The 19,195-nt window shown below is 40.6% G+C and overlaps 1 protein-coding gene across 6 annotated transcripts; it reads left to right on the top strand.

The window, feature by feature from the left end:
- Nucleotides 1-17,906, top strand: LOC148119732 (uncharacterized). 6 transcript variants are annotated; one of them, XM_087896991.1, is made up of 6 exons: nt 1-33; nt 2,586-2,882; nt 6,941-7,127; nt 7,230-7,356; nt 9,173-9,268; nt 15,640-17,906. In XM_087896991.1, exons 4-6 carry the CDS (start codon nt 7,233-7,235, stop codon nt 17,253-17,255), a joined length of 1,836 nt encoding a protein of 611 aa, XP_087753117.1. In that variant the 5' UTR covers nt 1-33; nt 2,586-2,882; nt 6,941-7,127; nt 7,230-7,232; the 3' UTR covers nt 17,256-17,906. The 6 variants fall into 6 exon arrangements, with proteins under 6 accessions (XP_087753117.1, XP_087753116.1, XP_087753115.1 ...); XM_087896990.1 differs by lacking the exon at nt 6,941-7,127; XM_087896989.1 differs by lacking the exon at nt 6,941-7,127 and having other exon boundaries at nt 2,586-2,735.
- Nucleotides 17,907-19,195: the final 1,289 nt, after the last annotated feature.

Genomic DNA, 19,195 nt, shown 5'->3' on the forward strand with positions numbered 1-19,195 from the left:
AGAAGGAAGATGTGACCTGCCCAGCTGAAAAAGGTACTGAGTCATGTGGCTAGTATATACTAGAAAAATGGACTAATATAAGTTGTAAGAGTTAATAAGAAGCCTGAGCTAATGGGCCAATCAGTTTATAACTTATGTAGACCTCTGTGTGATTTTCTTTGGAACTTGATTATAGGAACCTGGCAGGATAGAAACCCCAACAACAGGCCCCCATGTTACATGTGAGGTGCTGATTTGGGAAGTTCCAGTGGCTACTGCTGCACCATAGTCTATGCTGTTGTGGTCTCAGAGGTTACTTTGGTCTGTGGCTCTATTCACAGCCTGTAGATAGTAGACTGCACTGCATCTGAAGTTTACTACTTTGCTCCTGCAGGCTCTCAGGGGGCAAGGGGTGACCAAGGATTTGACTCCATATGGTCACCTAGTGAGCATCTGGTCCCACCCACAGTGACATCTGAGGCCACTGGACTCAATTCCTGGTTGTAGAATGCCCTCTTATGGCTTTGAGGGCGGGAACCTTTTAAATATTTTCCACAGGAAAAGTGAGGCCTCATGCATTGATGATGGAACTACATACTCCAAGCTGGAAAAAGGAATAGATATGTTACCTGTGTTTAAGCAGACAACTTTTTACCAGGAGATAAACAATGGCAGTTTTGGTTGGACTTAGGCAGCCTGTTAGCTGTGCTTAATCACACAATGTCTTCTTTGGCTGTTTGTCGATCTCCTTTTCCCTGTCTCAGAGTCTGGGGCACTGGCTCAGGACAGGAGATTAGGAAGACGCTTAGAGATGCACATGCTTGTGGCTGATGTGGTGACACCAAACCCTAGGTTCAACAGCTTGTGTTTGTGTATATGTGTAATGTTAGCAATGTTCTAAAAGCAGATATTTCTATTTATTTGGAAACATAAGCCATTGTTGTGCCCACCGGAATCCAGTCAAGCCTAAAATGCAAAAGCAAGGTTTATTCAGTGTGCAAAGTCCAAACCAGGCTAAGAGATCTACACAGGATGCAAAGCAGAAGGGAGAGCTCTCGTTCCTCATTTGGGGCTGACATAAAAGACAAAACCCGCAAGCCAGGTTCATTTTTGGGTTAAGGGAGCTTGTCTTGCTAAACAGCAGTGGTGGACTACGTCTGCATGTCCCTTCCTCCTTAAAGCGGCTGTTTCTGCTTCTGTGTATGCCCCTGCCCTCCTCCCCCACCAGCAGCTACTTCTGCTTCTGTTTGTTCCCTGTTAGACCACAAAACTGGGTGTTGACAGGTGGCAACGTCTTGGAACATTTTGTGGTTTTTAGTTGAACCCATTCTCCTAGTTAGACTGTTGTGCCCAGATTACGACCCCCAGAGAGACCACCAAAGTCTGGACTGCAAAAGCAAGGTTCATTGTTAACGTAATATGAGCTAGTTCAGAATTTGTCTCCAAACACTCACTGCAGTGAGGCAGGGACGATCTAGAGTCCCTCTATGGGGATAGCTTTTTAAAGGCAAAATCCACAAGCCCTTCAGTGCGGTCAGGGGAGTTTAGTACAGGTGGAGGTCGTTGCTCTCCCCCCCACACACACCTGTTTTGTCAGCTTGTTTTATCTTTAGAGCAGGCCACTCTGTCCCTGAATCAGGATGTCTTTATAGGTCTTCACCAGATGGCCTGGAGTCCTGACTCTGTGCTTTGGAATTTCCCAGGGTGAGGCGGGGGAAGGGGGTGGGGGACGGGGACGGGACGACGACACGGGACTATCATTTCTGGGAACATGACGCTACTTTGTTCTTTTTCTTTATTTTATTTTAAAACACTCTGCTAGAAAATTTCTTCTCGTTCTTTTGAAAATAAGGGATGAGGGTCTTACAAGACATCCTGTTTTTCAAGCAGCTCTTGATTTTGTAAAGTTTTTTTTTTTTAAAAAAAAAAATCATGTCCTTACAACCGTAGCAGCCAGATGCCTTGATGATCCCCTCCACACATGATATCTTATTCCATTTCTGCTTCTGTGAGGACCTGACTTTGCAAACTCAGTTTTAAAGGAGCTTCATCTTGAGCCATGTAACGAGCAGCTGTGGGTGAGGGTAGTAGACATCTCATCTCCAGAAATGAGTTGCGATAGCAGAATTTGAACAGATACCCTGAAAATAGCCAGTGATGGAGCTCGGGAGCAGGGCCATTAAATTAAAGGAGGTCCAGATGTTCCTAGGAGCCATCCTGTCCCTAAAACCTTGTCAGTTATTAATGGTCCTTTGTTAGGGTTTTAACGCCCAAAAACTGACCTCTGGTTTCAGAAGCTACCTTACCCTATGCCCTCCTTGCCCAATCCCAAGACAAAAGGACATGAACTCCCCTGATTATGGAGTTTCCTCTTTAAAAGTTCTCCCCTTCTTTGGGTTCCAGGCTGACTTCGGCTCACCCACTAATTAGTGTAGTCGAAACTCGATCTTAAATATTGAAAACTCTCTTGTGCTTTCGAAATCCAGTGCTGTGGAGTTTCATTTTCGGGGATATTCAACTTGGGTATAGCACCTATTTTCGTTTCGTTTCGTTTTGTTTTGTTTTTAATTGCGTCCCTCCTAAAAAGCTATTTATGCTTCGCGCAGATTTCTGGGAAATGTAGTCCTTACGTCTGTGACGTCACAAGGAGCCGTCCAGGAAATCCCATTCCTGCTTTGGTCTCCACACGTGTCTCTTCCTGAAAGTTGGGCGAGAGTCTGCCTGCTGCACATTCCTGTTGCGTCTCTGACATGGAGGTTGGTCCAGAGTACAGGACAGCCTGAGGCACTGTGCGCGGTGCGGGGCCGTCTTGGAGGGAACTGACCTGGACTGGCTGAAGAAGCTCAGGGAGAAGCTGCCTTGGAGGTGTTGTGCTCAACTGGCTGGGACGCCTGAGGTTGCAGGTCAGGGCTGGGGTGAGGGCGACAGGGACTGTGCCCTGAGTGATGGTTTCCTTAGGACCCCACGTGCAGCCCGAGTCCGCCTTGGACTTCTGGGACAGGAGAGCTGCGCGGAGTAGATGACAGTGCAAGGTCCAGGGTGGCAAGCTAAGGTTGGTCAGCTGACTGCCGGCTCCTGAGGGGGAGCTGGGAGCTCACTGAGCAACTTTGATGGGGAAGCATGCTTTTCTAGCTGACCCATACTCGTATGAATGCTGTGAGATTTCTCACTATCTTCAAAGCAAACGTAGTTTCTAGCTCTTTGCTTTGTAGCCGGCCAAATGTAACGTACTTGACGTTCATGAAAAGTTTCTGTTCCCCGATATGCCTCTCTGCTGATGAAATGATCCGAATAAGACCAAATCAAACCGAATTTGAATTTGGGTTGATGGATAGCAACGTTCCATAATGGCTTTTCAGCCCTCCAAGAGGAGATAGGAAAGGGTGACCAGAAAACCACGTGTTTTCTGGGTGCTGTTTACTTTGTGGGAGTGGTATTTAGCATCAAACATTTCATACTCTGCCTATATGGATGCCAGGTGCTGGGGTGAAGCCTTTACCCAAACATTTCAGATTCTTTGGATATATGGGTACCAGGGGCTGATGTGAAGCTTCCACCCAAACATCCTAGACTCTTTGGGTTTAGGGGCGCCTACTCAAGTCTGTCTACTTCCTGTGGGCATGGCACTACATAGAGGAAAGGGAGTCGGGAATTGGTGGGCTCACACTCAGTGAAAGGTGTGCCTGTAGGGGCATCCAGTTCACTGCCATCCTGGAGACCTCGGGCATCTGTTCCTTAAGAGAGACAAGAAGGCAGATTGCTGGGAGAACAAATAGATTGGTATTATCGGCCCTGGCCAGCCACGGGAAGGCTGATTAACTGCCAGAAGGAGTGGGCTGGAGAAGCTGACTCCAGGCGGCACATTGAGCTCTGGGTTCCCTTAAAGCCTTGAAAGGTCCCCCATCCCTAATGTAGGGCGGACTAACTGTGAAAACGACAGGATGTCTGCTTGGCCCACAATGATTGTGTCAACGTCTTGATGTGGCCTTGAGCTTGTTGAGCTGGTCCAGAAGCAGGGTCCCTAGGAACAGGTGAAAAGCTCTCATGGCCTTGTGTTACAGTGCCAGGCTTTTGTGTCAGGTCAGCAGGTGAGGAGAACTCCCAGACCTGTGTGTATTCCTGTGATTTTAGTAACCAGACCTGTGATAGAAAAGAAACGTCAGTCTCCTCTGAGGCACATTCTTGTCATCTCTGCATTTGTGAGGGTGTAATTCCAGGCCAGCATATGCTACCCACGGCTATGACAGGCAAGATTTCAACTTTAATGATGTGATAAATACTTTATGGTGCTTTTACAGTGAGCACCTTGATAAATGTATGCAGTCAACACTTTTTGATTTACAAACTATGTGTTCTTAACCTTTGCTGACTGAGCCCACATGTAATTTAAACTTTGTCTCTAACATGTTCTTGTTAAAGACTTTAATTTTGGCTGTTGCATACTTATTTGCATTTACTCTGTGAGGAAGAATTCTCTTTGCCTCGTTTGAATAGTTCTGCCTATATTCAGCAAATGTTCGTACATTTTGGAAATTAATCTTTATTAATTACGGTCATGACCTGATGAGACTTTCTTCTGGTTTCTTCCAGTTTGTTCCTTTCATATCTAATCTGAAACTCCATTATTTCTTTATTTTTATTCTGCACTTCTTGACTGATGCGGCTGCTGTGATTACATTCCTGGGTCTTTGTCTGCAGCTGCAGCTGGGATGCCTTCCCCTGTCCTAACAGCAGAGGCTGCACTGTGAGCAGATGCTTCTTACAGTGAGCCAGAACAAAACCACTCCCTGCACTGTCCTTCCCGTGGGGCACTGCAGAGCCAACCAGTAAAGCAGACTGCTAATGGTGGGTCCTGCTCTTCCACAGGTCCAGTCCAGTTCCCCTTGTTGGCAGCCCTGTGTCTTTCCTCCCAGGCTTCTTTCACTGTATTCTAATGTTAGCATGAGGGAAGGAGTTACTTGTGTTTACAGCTCATGTATGACCCGTGCTGTGTTAGACATGTCATCTCTGGAAAACTCTGGAGCGGAGGTGCTGGGGGATGACATTCATTCAGTTTCTGTTGGTCGATCTATATGATTCTGCCAGAGGCCATGGAGAGATACTGCAAATGATTTAAACAGGGTCAAACACATGCAAGTAATAACCCTAAGCAGCACCAATTTTCATTGTGTTGTCAATTCAGTTTATAAAAGTGTCTTTCGTGGTGTCCTCCATAGTCCTTATCAAATGCAGCAACGTATTTTGAGATGAAAGGTGCATGTGGTTGCATGGCCACCTCTTCAATATCTGCATTCTGTTGTTCTTTCTATTGCAATCTCTATGTGAAATAAAGTCAAGTCTATGAGAATGCATGGCCCTAATCTGTATCGAATATACTCCACACAGTGTTGCATTAAGAAGACTCAGAAACAATGTATGGTCTATTAAAATCTAAAAGTACACCAAGACAGGTAATGTACACAGCATATTTGAAATGTATTTGGAAACAAAAATTATAATTATATAATTCATGTTTCCAAAGCAGGTACTGTATTTCTTCTCCCATATTTTTTTTTATGATTTAATCCACTTTCTAAGTAATAAAATTGCAAAACTTGGTATCTTGAAGCAAAAACTAGGGATTGTTTCATGTCATAGTTATCTTTCTTCTGTGGTCTGTAGAATGCCAGCAGACTCTTTTATGAGGCAGGAACCCTGAAGGACTGTCCCATCTTGTTTGGCAAGTTCGACAGTCAAATTGGTCCTGCATGTCCAATTTATACAGCACACAGTCAAACAGGCAGACAAGAGCAGTTTCTTGCCCAAATGGTAGCCTGCCACACTGAAAGCAAGCATCATAAGGAGCTTCTTTGATGTCCATCCTTTTGTTGAAATAATTGGTGCCGGGAACAGGCATATCTCACTGTTGAGAAAAGTCTTAAGTTCTTAAAACATATTAATGCCATATTCTGTTGGTTTTTGAAGTATTTGAGAATGACCTATCTATCTGAAATAGATCTCTGCATATCTCAAAAACCTAACCAACATAACTATAAGCTTGACTGTTATAGATAACTATTAATTTGTATATCTTAACGATACATTACATTTTTAATTAGCTGCTTGAACACCTTAAACAAGAGTAGAAATATGTATGTAGTCTAACAAAATGGACCTTAAATTAGTATCAATATACAAAAATGATTTAAACATAAAAACAGAAACATATATATAGTGTAACAAAATTAACTTTAAATGTGTATCACTATACCTAAATTCATACCAATGCAAAATATAGTTGTCTTTTTATCCTATATTTCTATATTTTCCTCAATATAACAAGCATAATCTACCAAATAACCAAAGACCATCCTTACCCTCTGAACTCTTGGGAATGTGGATGTCATTTTCTCTAAGCTTTTGCCTCCTATCTGTGGATGAAGTATCTTTTGAGTCCTTGATAAAATTTTGAGATAATGGCCAATCTTAGGAGTACCAAGATTTAAAAAAAGGTAACCTTTTGTTTATTGGTAACACCTGCTAAGTTTTGGGAGGTCTCCCATGATCAGTGTTGGTCCATCTTAACCTGAAACGAATTCATAGCTTCTTGCTTCCTGTGGAAACAAATGCAAAACTGCTTCTCCAAAGCAGTGTATCTTTTAAGTTTCATTTTTGAAATATATTATTTGACTTGTTTTAAAGTTAAGGGATTTTGAAAATATTTAGGTTGGTGTATATTATCAGTCTCTCTTTTAATTCCATGTTTCCCAGGAGTTGCAGCTTGGTGGCCTTCCGTGAAAAAATACAAAATCAATACAATAATAGACAGGATCCAAATTCCCTCTGCATTTTCCATCTGTATTTTACGTAACTTTTGTTCTTTTATATTATTTTTTTCTTTCTTTAAAGATGTTATTTTATATTTTAAAACTATTTCTTTCTTTATATAACAGTCTATACCCATTTTTTTCCCTTTCTCAAGCCCACACACATTAAAAAACACTCAAACCTGTGTAGAAGTTTTTCCGTCTGGACCTCTTCTTACTCTATATGTGTTAAGCTGTTTTGTTTGGATAAGCGTGATCTAAGTCTGCCATCAGCACGTGGGTGAGTTCACCGTAGACATGGTCTCTTCTCAAAATGGCCATAGCTAGTTTCAAGTTGATAGGGTAAGTATGAAGCACAATGCATCTTGGTATTTAAGTTAAATTAATGTGCACTATCATTTAATTAAATTAATGTGCCGTATCATTCACTGATCTTTATTTCAGGAAATGCTCTCCTTCTGGGATGTGGCCATTGATTTCTCTCCAGAAGAGAGGGAATGCCTGGAGCCTGCTCAGTGGAGTCTGTACAGGGATGTGATGTTGGAGAATTACAGCCACCTTGAATTCCTGGGTGAGCATCTCATCTATTGATGTGGAAGGGTCTTCTATCTATTGTTATTTTTATTGGTTAATAAAGAGACTGCCTTGGCCCTCTGATAGGACAGAAAATTAGGTAGGCGGAGTAAACAGAACAGAATGCTGGGAAGAGGGCAATGAGGCAGACGCCATGGAGCCAGCCACCAGGTCAGACATGCTGAATCTTTCCCGGTAAGCCACACCTCGTGGTGCTATACAGATTATTAAAAATGGGTTAATCAAGATGTGAGAGTTAGCCAGTAACTAACTCTCTAGAGATAATGGGCCAGGCAGTATTTAAATGAATACAACTTATGTGTTATTATTTCTGGGGCTAAGCTAGCCATGCAGGAGCTGGGCAGGATGAAAAGCAGGCCTGCCTGCAGCTCCTCACTACAATCTATAGTGACTTCTTTTTCTTTAAAATATTTATTTATTTATTATGTATACAATATTCTGTCTGTGTATATGCATGCAGGCCAGAAGAGGGCACCAGACTCCATTACAGATGGTTGTGAACCACCATGTGGTTGCTGGGAATTGAACTCAGGACCTTAACCTCTGAGCCATCTCTTCAGCCCCCTATAGTGACATCTTATTTCGCCATCAACATATAGCTTCCTCGCTTTGTATGGTTTCTCATGGGAGCATTTCAACAGTTTCATATCCATTGTTTTTAAAATAGTTATTGACATGGCTACATTAAAAATCATTTTGGGGCTGGAGCAATGGCTCAGTTGTTAAGAACAATGACTGCTCTTCTAGAGGACTATTAAGTAAAAGGAAACTGCTCTTTCCTTCCCAGCCACCCATACACAAATAATCACATGGAAACTGTAGTAATTACAGCACTGTTTGGCCTGTTAGCCCAGGCAGGAAATCCCACATCCCCGGCCCTCCTATGGCAGCTCACAATCGTTTGTAAACCCAGGGTCTGACAGCCTCCTGCTGTGTGATGCTTTGATTGTGTTCTGTTCTGACAAATAAAGTTTGATTAGAGTCAGGGGATAGATTAGCCACTAGCTGACCATAGAGATAGGAAGACTGTAGAGAGGGGAACAGGACGTGGAAAGCTGGGCTGAGACCGGATCTCTGCCCTTTGGACAGTGGGATGGAAGAGGTAGGACATCACTGGTGCCTCTCTCAGCTTTCATTTCCTTAGCCGATGTCTCACTCTTTATTTCTCATTGATAAAGATTACTAAGATTAACATATCACCCTTACATAGACATACATGAAGGCAAAACACCAGTGTATATGAAAAATTAAAATAATTTATGATTTAAAAAGTAATCACCTTACTGTTTGCTTCACTCTGTGTTTTATCTTTCTCTGTTAAGTGTGTGTTTCCTTCACTCTAGTGTTACTTTTAGAAATTCAGTGGCATGAGACATGAAGCACACTCTTTAATTGAAGTGTTTTACAATTCAGCTTTACTGTTTTTCCTCATGAAGTAAAAATCCATATTTTTTTTCTTTTTTCTTTTCTGTTTTTTTCCCCCTTTGGTTTTTTGAGGCAGGGTTTCTCTCTGGTTTTAGAGCCTGTCCTGGAACTAACTCTTATAGACCAGGCTCTCCTTAAACTCACAGAGATCCACCTGCCTCTGCCTCCCCTGGCATTAAAATCGTGAGCCTCCACCGTCCAGCTCCTTCATGTGTTGTAGTGATCCTGTCTGAAAACACTTAAGGATCTGATTGTCTGCAATCATTTGTCACCTCATCTCTGTCCTTACAAGCCAGGTACAGGCAGGGACATGTGAATTCCATGTACAAGAACACATAAACAAACTTCTTCCCTTTTTCTACAAACAGGTCTTGGTGTGCCTAAGCCACACCTAGTGACATTTCTGGAGCAAAGACCAGAGCCTTCAGATGGGAAGAGAAAAGCAGCAGCCAGCGTGCACCCAGGTGTGTAGGACTGAGGGGATCGGGGGCAGAGCTGAGACCCTGAGATCCAACAGAAAGTGAGGCTTTCCCATGTGCCTTGATACATGATACCATGGGAATCATTCTTTAGGTCTCTCCTTCAGGTCTTTGTTGTCAGAGTACATGTCTCAGAGGTTTATGAGGGTTTAAAGTCTCTTTGGATTTTCCCAATAACAAGTTGTGCTTCTCTTTACAGTGACCTCCAAGGTTTTTCCTTTTGTTGAGTCTCCATTGTAGTGTAAGACACAGGGAAATAGAAATCAGTCCTGCTATGACTGAGAGTCATTTATTTCCAGATGTTGAGAGCAGACTCGTGACAGAAAGATCTCTACACCAAAGTGAACATATTGGGTTAATAAAGGGAAACCCACAATTCCATCACAGAGAGGCAGGCAGAGACAGAGGCTCAATGGTGTCACTTCTGTGGGTCAGAACAATTGGGGGGTTGGAAGCATTGGGTAAAACTCAGAGCAACCAAATGTAATTTGGACAGTCCATTTCCAAGTGATCTTAGGGAAGAGTCAAAGCATTTATACATTGTATAAAGGGGATCTATTTGGCCACTAGGTACACTAATTTAACATTGCCTGTTTGCCTTTTTTTTTTTAACAACCTTACCACCACTTGATTCAGCAGATCCTGACCATTAGATGTAGAAAGAGTAGGATAAGGTAACCTGCAAGGCCTTGGACTGTTGATTCAGAGTTGTCCATCAAATCAGTTATGGGTGCAGTGTTTGTGTGCTTCTCGTACATGACAGTTAGTAGATTTAGGCCTATTAGTAAGTTGTAAGGGTCCATTTGTTTTTCTATTTCAAGCTAATTTATTTATCATGTACAAAGATGTTATTTGGATGTTAAAGGAATCGTAAACTTTTGTATGTGAATCTGGTTTTTCCAGATACATCAGTACTAGTAAAATATTTTATTTCAGATATATTCAGGGTATCCACTGTGGCTAGAAGTAGAGGAAACATTATGGCTGATATTACCATAGGTCCAATTGAACAAAAAGATCTTGTGGTCACTTCTTCAGGTCTCCTGTTGATTCTCAAATGTCCTTAGTGTATACTTTCATTAGCTTCTGTGTTTTTAATGGGATCATGACTGATGAATTTAGGCAGTGTTTTTCATCAGCAGCTCGATGGATCAGGCCTTTGCGGCCAGCTGCTCCCCAATAACCATGCAGAGACTTTATATTAATTGTAAATGCTCAACTGACAGCTCATGCTTATTACAAATTAGGTCTTACATTTTAAATTAACCCATATGTCTTATTTACATTCTGCCACGTGGCAGTACCTTTTCTTCATACAGCATGTTTATTGCTGGCTTCTCAGAATCCTGGTCCCTGCTTTGAGTCTGGCTTTCTAATGCCAGGATTTGGTCAGCCCCAAAAATCCTGCCTAGCTGTAGACCAATCAGCTTTTTATTAACAATAATACAACACATGTTCGCAGTGTGCAGAAAGATTATTCCACAGCATTTTCTCCATTTGTCTAATATATAACAAAAGTATACATATAAAAATAGCCTCTCATGTTGTTGGAAATAAAAACATAACCTCTCTCCCAAAGTAACAAACTTCTTTTTTCATTTTAAAGTCAAGATATGATAAAACTACATGGGTTGCTTTAATCCAGCCGATTTCACAATCCAGTGAGTCTCAGCAGCTCTCATCCCTTCATTAGCAGTCAGAAAATCCACAGACAACACAGTAACACGTGGATTCCAGACACTCAGTGTATTTTACTTTTTTGTGTGTCTTTTTTCTTTTGTATTTATTCCCCTTTTAAGGACTTTTACTTTATTTTAAAAGTATGTATATATTTATTGTAAATGTCTATACAATTTTTTTTTCTTTCATGAGACTTTGTACATTTTTAAACACACTGTACCCATTTACAGATTTTTTTTTCCTATCTAAATCTATCTTTCCTGAGCATCTGTAACCTTTCCTGTCCACATGAGCAAAACCCTAAACCTGCCACCCACTGAAGTGGTGGAGCTCAAGTCGGTGGCTCCTATCTATAGGCAGCCACCAGAGGGTGCGTCTCGGTACTGCAGGCCACATGAGAAACAATACCAGGAAGATGCATTTGCCTCCACTTGTGGTTTTGAGTGGTGAAGGGCACTTAACAGAAATCCCACACTAGCTCAGAACTGATAATAATTGAGGGTTATTTATTTAGGGGTAGACTCACAAGTCACAATCCTCTGCTGGAACAGAGAACAGCAACGAAATCCCACAGCTGGAAAATGAGTCCAGACACATGCTTTACATTGTCATAAATAGTATAAGAGGCTACGCCCAAGTGGGCGGATAACTTAAAAGCTACTAGCTTTAGGAATTCTTATAGCACCTCCCCCTTTTGTTTAAATGTTCTAAACTTAATACAAAATTATATACAATAAGAACAAATATATCAAGCAAGAAACATGTGATAAATGTTTCAATAAGTATCTTATCCTAATGAGTTTAAATCTTGTATAGTAAATAATTTGGCCAAGTCATGAAAGTCACTACACCTATGTAGTCTTCAACCCCATCAAAGACCCAAGAAGGGAAATAATATTACTTGAGTAGGTAGGAAGTGCAATCAAGCAACTTCCAAAATGTACAACAAATGACAGAGAACTGGTTACCTGGGCAGTCACCCAAAATCTCATTTTCAGTGTTGTGGCAACCAACTTTGGCTAAGGCCTAGATTAACTGACATACCATTTTCAGAGTTTAAATTTTTTTCAAAACCGTCTTACCCTGTCTTAGCAAGATTTCACAGTCATTTTTCTTGTATCCTGCTTGCCCTGTCTGGACATCATGCATTTTGTCAGTGGCATGTTCCTTGCCCAAAGGCCAGTTTTGCCAAGAAGAAAACAAGCTCCAAGTGGAGTGTCTTCTCTGCTCAACATTCTCTCTGGAATAGATCGGTGCTGCCAGGAGCAGTCCTGTCTCACTTCAACAGAACCCTAAGTTATTTAAATTCCGTATTCTACAGTTTTTTGAAGTGGTTGAAGATTACCTGTCTATGCAGAATACAATCTCTATGTATCTAAAGAACCTGATTAGTTTAACTATAAGTATGACAAACAGATTACTGCAGGAAAATTCATTGTTCATTGTGGAAAACTTAAACTTATTTATATAGACATGTGTAGACATATATATTCAATGAAAAGTACAATAGAGACAAAAATAGGTATGAAGAAAAGTAAATTTTTTTCTAATTTTTTTTCTTTCTGTCCCATATCATGGCTCCTGTCATAAGACAGAAACTCTGAATTTTTATTTTAACAACATGCTTGGATGTAGAGAAGGATAGAGTCAGTGTCCAACTCCAAAGCCAGCTTTGAATTTTGAAGTGAATCATGATTATTAGTTTATATTTTGAGATTCTTACCCTCAGATGACATGTCCTCATAAGTCATAATTCTCTCTTCTTGATGAGCCTATCTGGAGAATTATTTTTTCCTCTTTAGGCATCTAGATGTCCAGGGTCTCTTTACCTTTTAAAGATGAGTATTTTCCTGCAAAGACAAGAACAGAACCCTGCCCAACCCTTATGCGGTTTACTTACCACCTGTATGGCTGTCACCATTGTGAATGAGCTGTCATTTCTCTTTTTTAAGCGGTTTTTCCTTTTCAAAGTGAATCTTTATTAATTTCAATGGTATCCATAGTTTTTCTTCTCCTGTGGAAACAAGAGCGAAACCCCTTCCCCAATGTAGCACATCCTCTGGTTTCCATTGTGAAGTCAACGCATCCTTAATATATACCAGCTGATCTAATTCAGAAGACTTTTCTATTATCCAGTGTCTCTCTGCTACTGTTGTCCCTTTCTCATTAGCATTAAGAAAATTTAAGGTTAAATAAAGCATTACGTAACCTATTTTTGGGGGTATTTTCCATCCCTTTCTGTTTGTTTAACATATCCTTTATATTTCGATTTGATCTTTCTATAACTGCCTGACCTGTAGGATTGTGTGGTATACCTATAATATGCGTAATATTATGATGAGCAAAAAACGGTTTCATTTTCTTAGAGACATATGCTGGATCGTCATCTGTCTTTATTTGTGCAGGTATACCCATGATGGCCATACTTCTAATAAATATGTGATTACTGAATCAGCCTTTTCTGAGCTTAATGTAGTTGCCCATTGAAAACCTGAATATGTCACGCCCAAGAGGGTGGGTAACTTAAAGGCTACTGGTGCTAGGAATACAGCAGGGTGGGCCAAGTTTGATTGCCATTTGTAGGTGGAATTTTCTGTTCCAACAGATGCTCCAAAATAACCAAAACAGAGGCTTTTTATTGGTTGTAAATAGTCAGTAGCTTAGGTTCATTTTTAAGTAGCTCTTACTTTTTAAATAAAACCATTGTTCTTATCTACCCTTTGTCACATGGAAGTTCCTTCTTTTAACACAGTATGTTCATCTTTTTTCTGTGTCTGCTGACTGTGGAGGCCCATATACTTGAGCTTTTATCCACCTTGCCTGAAGGTCATAGAGTTTTAACTTGTTCAACGTTGTTGAGAACAAGTGTGGCTACACATCCTGACCTAGGGTGTGGTCACTTGGTGTTTTTGATATTAAGATGGTCTATACAGATAGACTTACTCCAACCTGACCAATGTTCAGGATATTGAAGCATGTGTCTGTTCCTTCTTTTGAAATAAGAGATTTGTCCTTGTGAGTAACTGTCTTCTGGATACTTGGTCTTGGGTGGGTTTACTGCCTAAAGAACAGAATGTTTAAGTCTTGATGCCTCAAAGCAATGAAATAAATAACTATTCTATTTTCCTTGTGTATCATGTTAAAACAGTCTGTTTTCCTCTCTCCCTGTGGTATTGGCAAATAAAAGTATATGAAAAATTAAACACAGGCTGATTTCAGTATTTACTGGAACTCTCCCCTGGGTACTAGCCTATGTTTTCTGTTTTATTATTTTCATTCATGTCTTCATTCTCTTCACTTATTTTCCAGTTCCTGTGCCCATATCCTGGTAGGTGGTATACTACTTGAAGCTGGTCTCTGACAGCTGGCCACTCCTCTCACTATTCCCGTCTTCTTCCCAGTATTTTCTCTGCTCAGAAAATCTTGCCTAACTGTCAGCCAATCCGCTTTTATTAACAATGGGAGTACTACATATTTATATTGTGCAAAACCGTGTTCCACAGCAGAGGAGCTGGTCCAGATGTCTCTGGCGGGTAACTCAGAGTGGCTGCTCTGGGTGAGCTTTCACAGTCCACTCACCTCCTCCTCAGGCTGTGTTGCTCTCGTCACCTGTTGTGGTGGGTCCTCACTTGTCACATGTGACTTAGTTAAACTTAGCTTAACTTTGATGACAGGTACAGAGAGCTGGATAATGGAAATTAGAAATTTTTCTCTCCCTCCATGATAATGTTTGAGGCCAGCCTGGTCTCGATTATTAGTTCAAGTTCAGCAAGGTTTACACCAAAAAAACCTTGGCTTCAGGGGGAAAAAAAAAATGAAAGAAGTAATTTTGCCATCTCTTTGATAAATACACTGTCTAAGTAAAATTTGCGTGATATGCAGAAGAACCTAAAGTATTTTTGTTTTTTTGTTTTTTCATGACTCGACATGTTTCAAGCATGTATTTTTGTGTCGTTCAAATAAAACATAGCATAATGCCCTGAATTTGAACTATAAATTTCATCTTTATGTAGACTATCTACTTGTGCTCCCAAAATAAAACTGTATGGATAAAACATTTGGGGGACTGGAGAGATGGCTCAGTGGTTAAGAGCATTGCCTGCTCTTCCAAAGGTCCTGAGTTCAATTCCCAGCAACCACATTATGACTCACAACCATCTGTTATGAGATCTGGTGCCCTCTTCTGGCCTGCAGACATACACACAGACAGAATATTGTATACATAATAAATAAATAAATATTTTTTAAAAAACATTTGTATGAGACGATGTCTCAAATTCACAAAGTCAAAATTACCTATGTTTTTCACAGACTCACCTGCTTTCTAATTTCATGGGTATCCTGTGATATAAAATATCTATTCATTTAATGGGTTTATTTCTGCTAGTAAAATGCTCTTGCAACTTACTTAGCTACTTAACTTTGAATTATATGCCATTATGTCTATGTTCTATTTGGATGTTCTCTTATTCTACTAAAAATATAGATCATTTCTACCTACAATATTTTACCATTTATTCTTATTTATATTCTGGGTGTTTTGAAATGACTGTAGTTTTTCACTGATGCTTCAATATGTACAAAAAAGTTTGTTTTTTTTTTTAAAAAAAGATAAGCATTGTGAGTATGAAGAATATTTCCTAACCTTTGTTCATATCTCGTCTTTTGATGAACAGCAACAAAACCTAATGGTCACAGCAGTTACAACAAGGCCATTGATTGTAACTCACTACGGATTCAACGTCAGAGAATTCATACAAGGGAGAAACCCTACAAGTGTGAAAAATGTGGTAAGGGCCTTAGTTCTTATAAAACACTTTCTATACATCAGAGACTTCACACTGGAGAAAAACCCTGCGCATGTGAAGAATGTCACAAGGCCTTCAATACTCGCTCATCCCTTTTTATACACCAGAAAAATCATACTGATGAAAAATCCTACAAGTGTGAAGACTGTGGCAGGTCATTTTATTATTCTTCAATGCTGAAGCAACATCAAAGAATTCATTTGAGAGATAGCCAACACAAGTGCAAAGAATGTGGCAGGTATTTTTTCTCATTGTCATGCCTTAGACAACATCAAGCAAGATATACTAGAAAGAAATCATACAAGTGTGAAAAGTGTGGCAAATGTTTTTACTCCCCTTCATCCCTTCGGCAACATCAAGCAATTCATTCTGAAGACAGTCCCTACAAGTGTGCAGAGTGTGGCAAAACTTTTTCCAGTTTTAAATTACTACGAAAACATCAGACAGTTCATACTGGAAAGAAATCATACAAGTGTGAGAAGTGTGCCAAATGTTTTTACTTCTCTTCATCCCTTCGGCGACATAAAGCAATTCATTCTGAGGATAATCCCTACAAGTGTGCAGAGTGTGGCAAAACTCTTTCCAGTTTTAAATTTCTTCAAGAACATCAGACAATTCATACTGGAAAGAAATCTTACAAGTGTGAAGAGTGTGGCAAATGTTTTTATTTATCCTCATCCCTTCGGCGACATCAAACACTTCATTCTGAAGATAGTCCCTACAAGTGTGCAGAGTGTGGCAAAACCTTCTCCAGTTTTACATACTTTCAAGATCATCAGACAATTCATACTGGAGAGAAACCATACATGTGTGAAGAGTGTGGCAGATGTTTCCACTTATCTTCCTCCCTTCGGCGACATCAAACAATTCACTGTGAAGACAATCCCTACAAGTGTGAGGACTGTGGTAGAAGGTTTAAATCTTCTTTATCCCTTAAACAACATCAAACCATCTATTCAGCAGACAGTCCTTCTACCCGTGTACATTGTGGCCAATGGTTTTCCTATTCTGGGGATCTTCAGGATCACCAAACAGTTCATATTGGAGAGAAACCCTTCAAGTGTGGAGAATGTCACAAGGCCTTTCAATGTCCCTTATCCCTTAGTAGACACAAGAGAGTTCATACTGGAGAGAAACCCTACAAGTGTGAAGAATGTCACCAAGCCTTTCTTTGTCTCTCATCCCTTAGTAGACATAAGAGAGTTCATACTGGAGAGAATCCCTACAAGTGTGAAGAATGTCACAAAGCCTTTCGTTACCAGTCATCCCTTAAGACACACAAGAGAGTTCATACTGGAGAGAAACCCTACAAGTGTGAAATATGTCACAGAGCCTTTAATTGTCCCTCAGCTTTTAGGACACACAAGAGAGTTCACACTGGAGAGAAACCCTACAAGTGTGAAGAATGTGGCAGGTGTTTTTCCTCATCTTCAAACCTTAGACGACATAAAAAAGGAAAAATTCATTCTGAAGAGACCCCATAAAATTGTGGGGAATGTGGTAATTTTTAACATCCTTTTTCAACATATGATATATTTAATGCCAGAGAGAAATCCAACAAATGTCTTTAAAAGTTTTCTTCCTCAAACTTTAAAACACATCATATGATTCATTCTGATTGCAAATGTCATGTGTGATGTGGGATTCCCCTCTGTATGCTGTGAATATGTTTTATTACCATTGGTTAATAAAGAAGCTGCATCAGCCAATAGCTCTGCAGAGTAAAGTCAGGCAGGAAATCCAAACAGATAGAGAGAGAGTAGGAAGAGTCAGAGAGATGCCATGTAGCTGCCAAAGGAGACAGATGCCAGAACCTACTGTTAAGCCACAGCCTCAGGGTGATACTCAGATTAATAGAAAGGAGTTAATTTAAGATGTAAAAGTTACTTAATAAGAAGCTTGAGCTAATTGGCAATGGAGTGTTTTAATTAATATGGTTTCTGTGTGATTATTTGGTTCTGGGTGGCCAGGAATCATAAGAACAGTCTCCAGTTACACATGAGTGTGTGAAGTATTGTAAAACCTTTCCCAAGAATTCAGCTAACCCAACTGAGGAACTTCTGCTCCTCTCTCTCCCTCGCTGTGGTGGGGTTCCAAGCTAGCTTGCAATAAAACCTTGCATTTTGCAGTCTGTATTTCTCTGATTTCTGGTGGTTTCTCTGGGGGTCATGATCTGGGCACAACAGTATGCACCTCATTTGCTTCGGAAAATGTTTTTCCAGATGCCTTGGTGATCCTTCCCCACATGTGTGGTGACCCAAAGAAGCCAAAGGTCAGAGAATTTGGGTCTTGTTTCTAGGTCATTATTGTGCTGCTACCTCAAACAGAGGTCCCACCTAGTTGTGAATCAGAGATTCTGCTCTCTCATGGCCGTTGTCAACAGGTGCGGCTAATTGCCAGACCTTGTGCTCCTGGAATAGTGAAGTAGTTTGTTCCTAAGGACCCAACTAAGTTCCACTCCCTTTATGGAAATAACTTACGATTCTACCCAGGTAGTGGATTGCCTGCTGAGTGTTTGGTCTTGTGTGTGAGCCTGATGAATGTAGCCCTTGACTTTCAATAGCTATGATCATTTCCTTATATCATGCTAATGCAGTCTTTTGTCTTACTCCTGCCTTTTGGGGCCAGGGGTATATCAAGCAGTTGTAAATTAAACACAGGCAGATTTTCAGTACTCACTGAAAAATTCCCTCCTGATACTATGCTACATGTTTCTGCGTTTTATTATTTTCATTTGCATCTTCATATTCTTTACTGGAGTTCTAAATTCCCATGCCTCCACCCTGAAGAAAGGTATTTTTGTCAAGGCTGGCCCTCGACATAGAGGATATCTTATTGAATTTTTTGCTTCTGTGAGGACCTGACTTTGCAAACTCAGTTTTAAAGGAGCTTCATCTTAAGCCATGTAACAACCAGCTCCACAAATGAGCTACGATAGCAGAATTTGAACAGATACCCTGAAAATAGCTAATTAAGGAGCTAGGGAGCAAGACTATTAAATTTAAAGAGGTCCAGATGTTCCTAGGAGTCATCCTGTCCTTAAGAAACCTTGTCAGTTATTAATGGTCCTTTGTTAGGGTTTTCACGCCCTCAAACTGACTACTGGTTTCAGAAGCTACCTTACCCTATGCCCTCCTTGCCCAATCCCAAGACAACAGGACATGAACTCCTCTGATTTTGGCATTACCTCTTTAAAAAATTTTTTTCTTCCCTGGGCTCCAGGCTGCACTTAGCCTCCTCACCCACTCCTTTGATGTGGTGGAAATGAAGTCCAAACTCGATATTGAATATTAAAAATCTCTTGTTCTTTGCATCGGAATCCGGTGCCGTGGAGCTACATGTTGGGAAATGATTAACGTGGGGATAGCACTTCTTTTTGTTTTATTTAGTTTAGTTTCGTTTATAAGTTCATACCTCCTAGGAG

The sequence above is a fragment of the Myodes glareolus genome, chromosome 15, assembly GCF_982192425.1.
Source record: "Myodes glareolus chromosome 15, mMyoGla1.1, whole genome shotgun sequence".
Classification (NCBI taxonomy): domain Eukaryota; kingdom Metazoa; phylum Chordata; class Mammalia; order Rodentia; family Cricetidae; genus Myodes; species Myodes glareolus.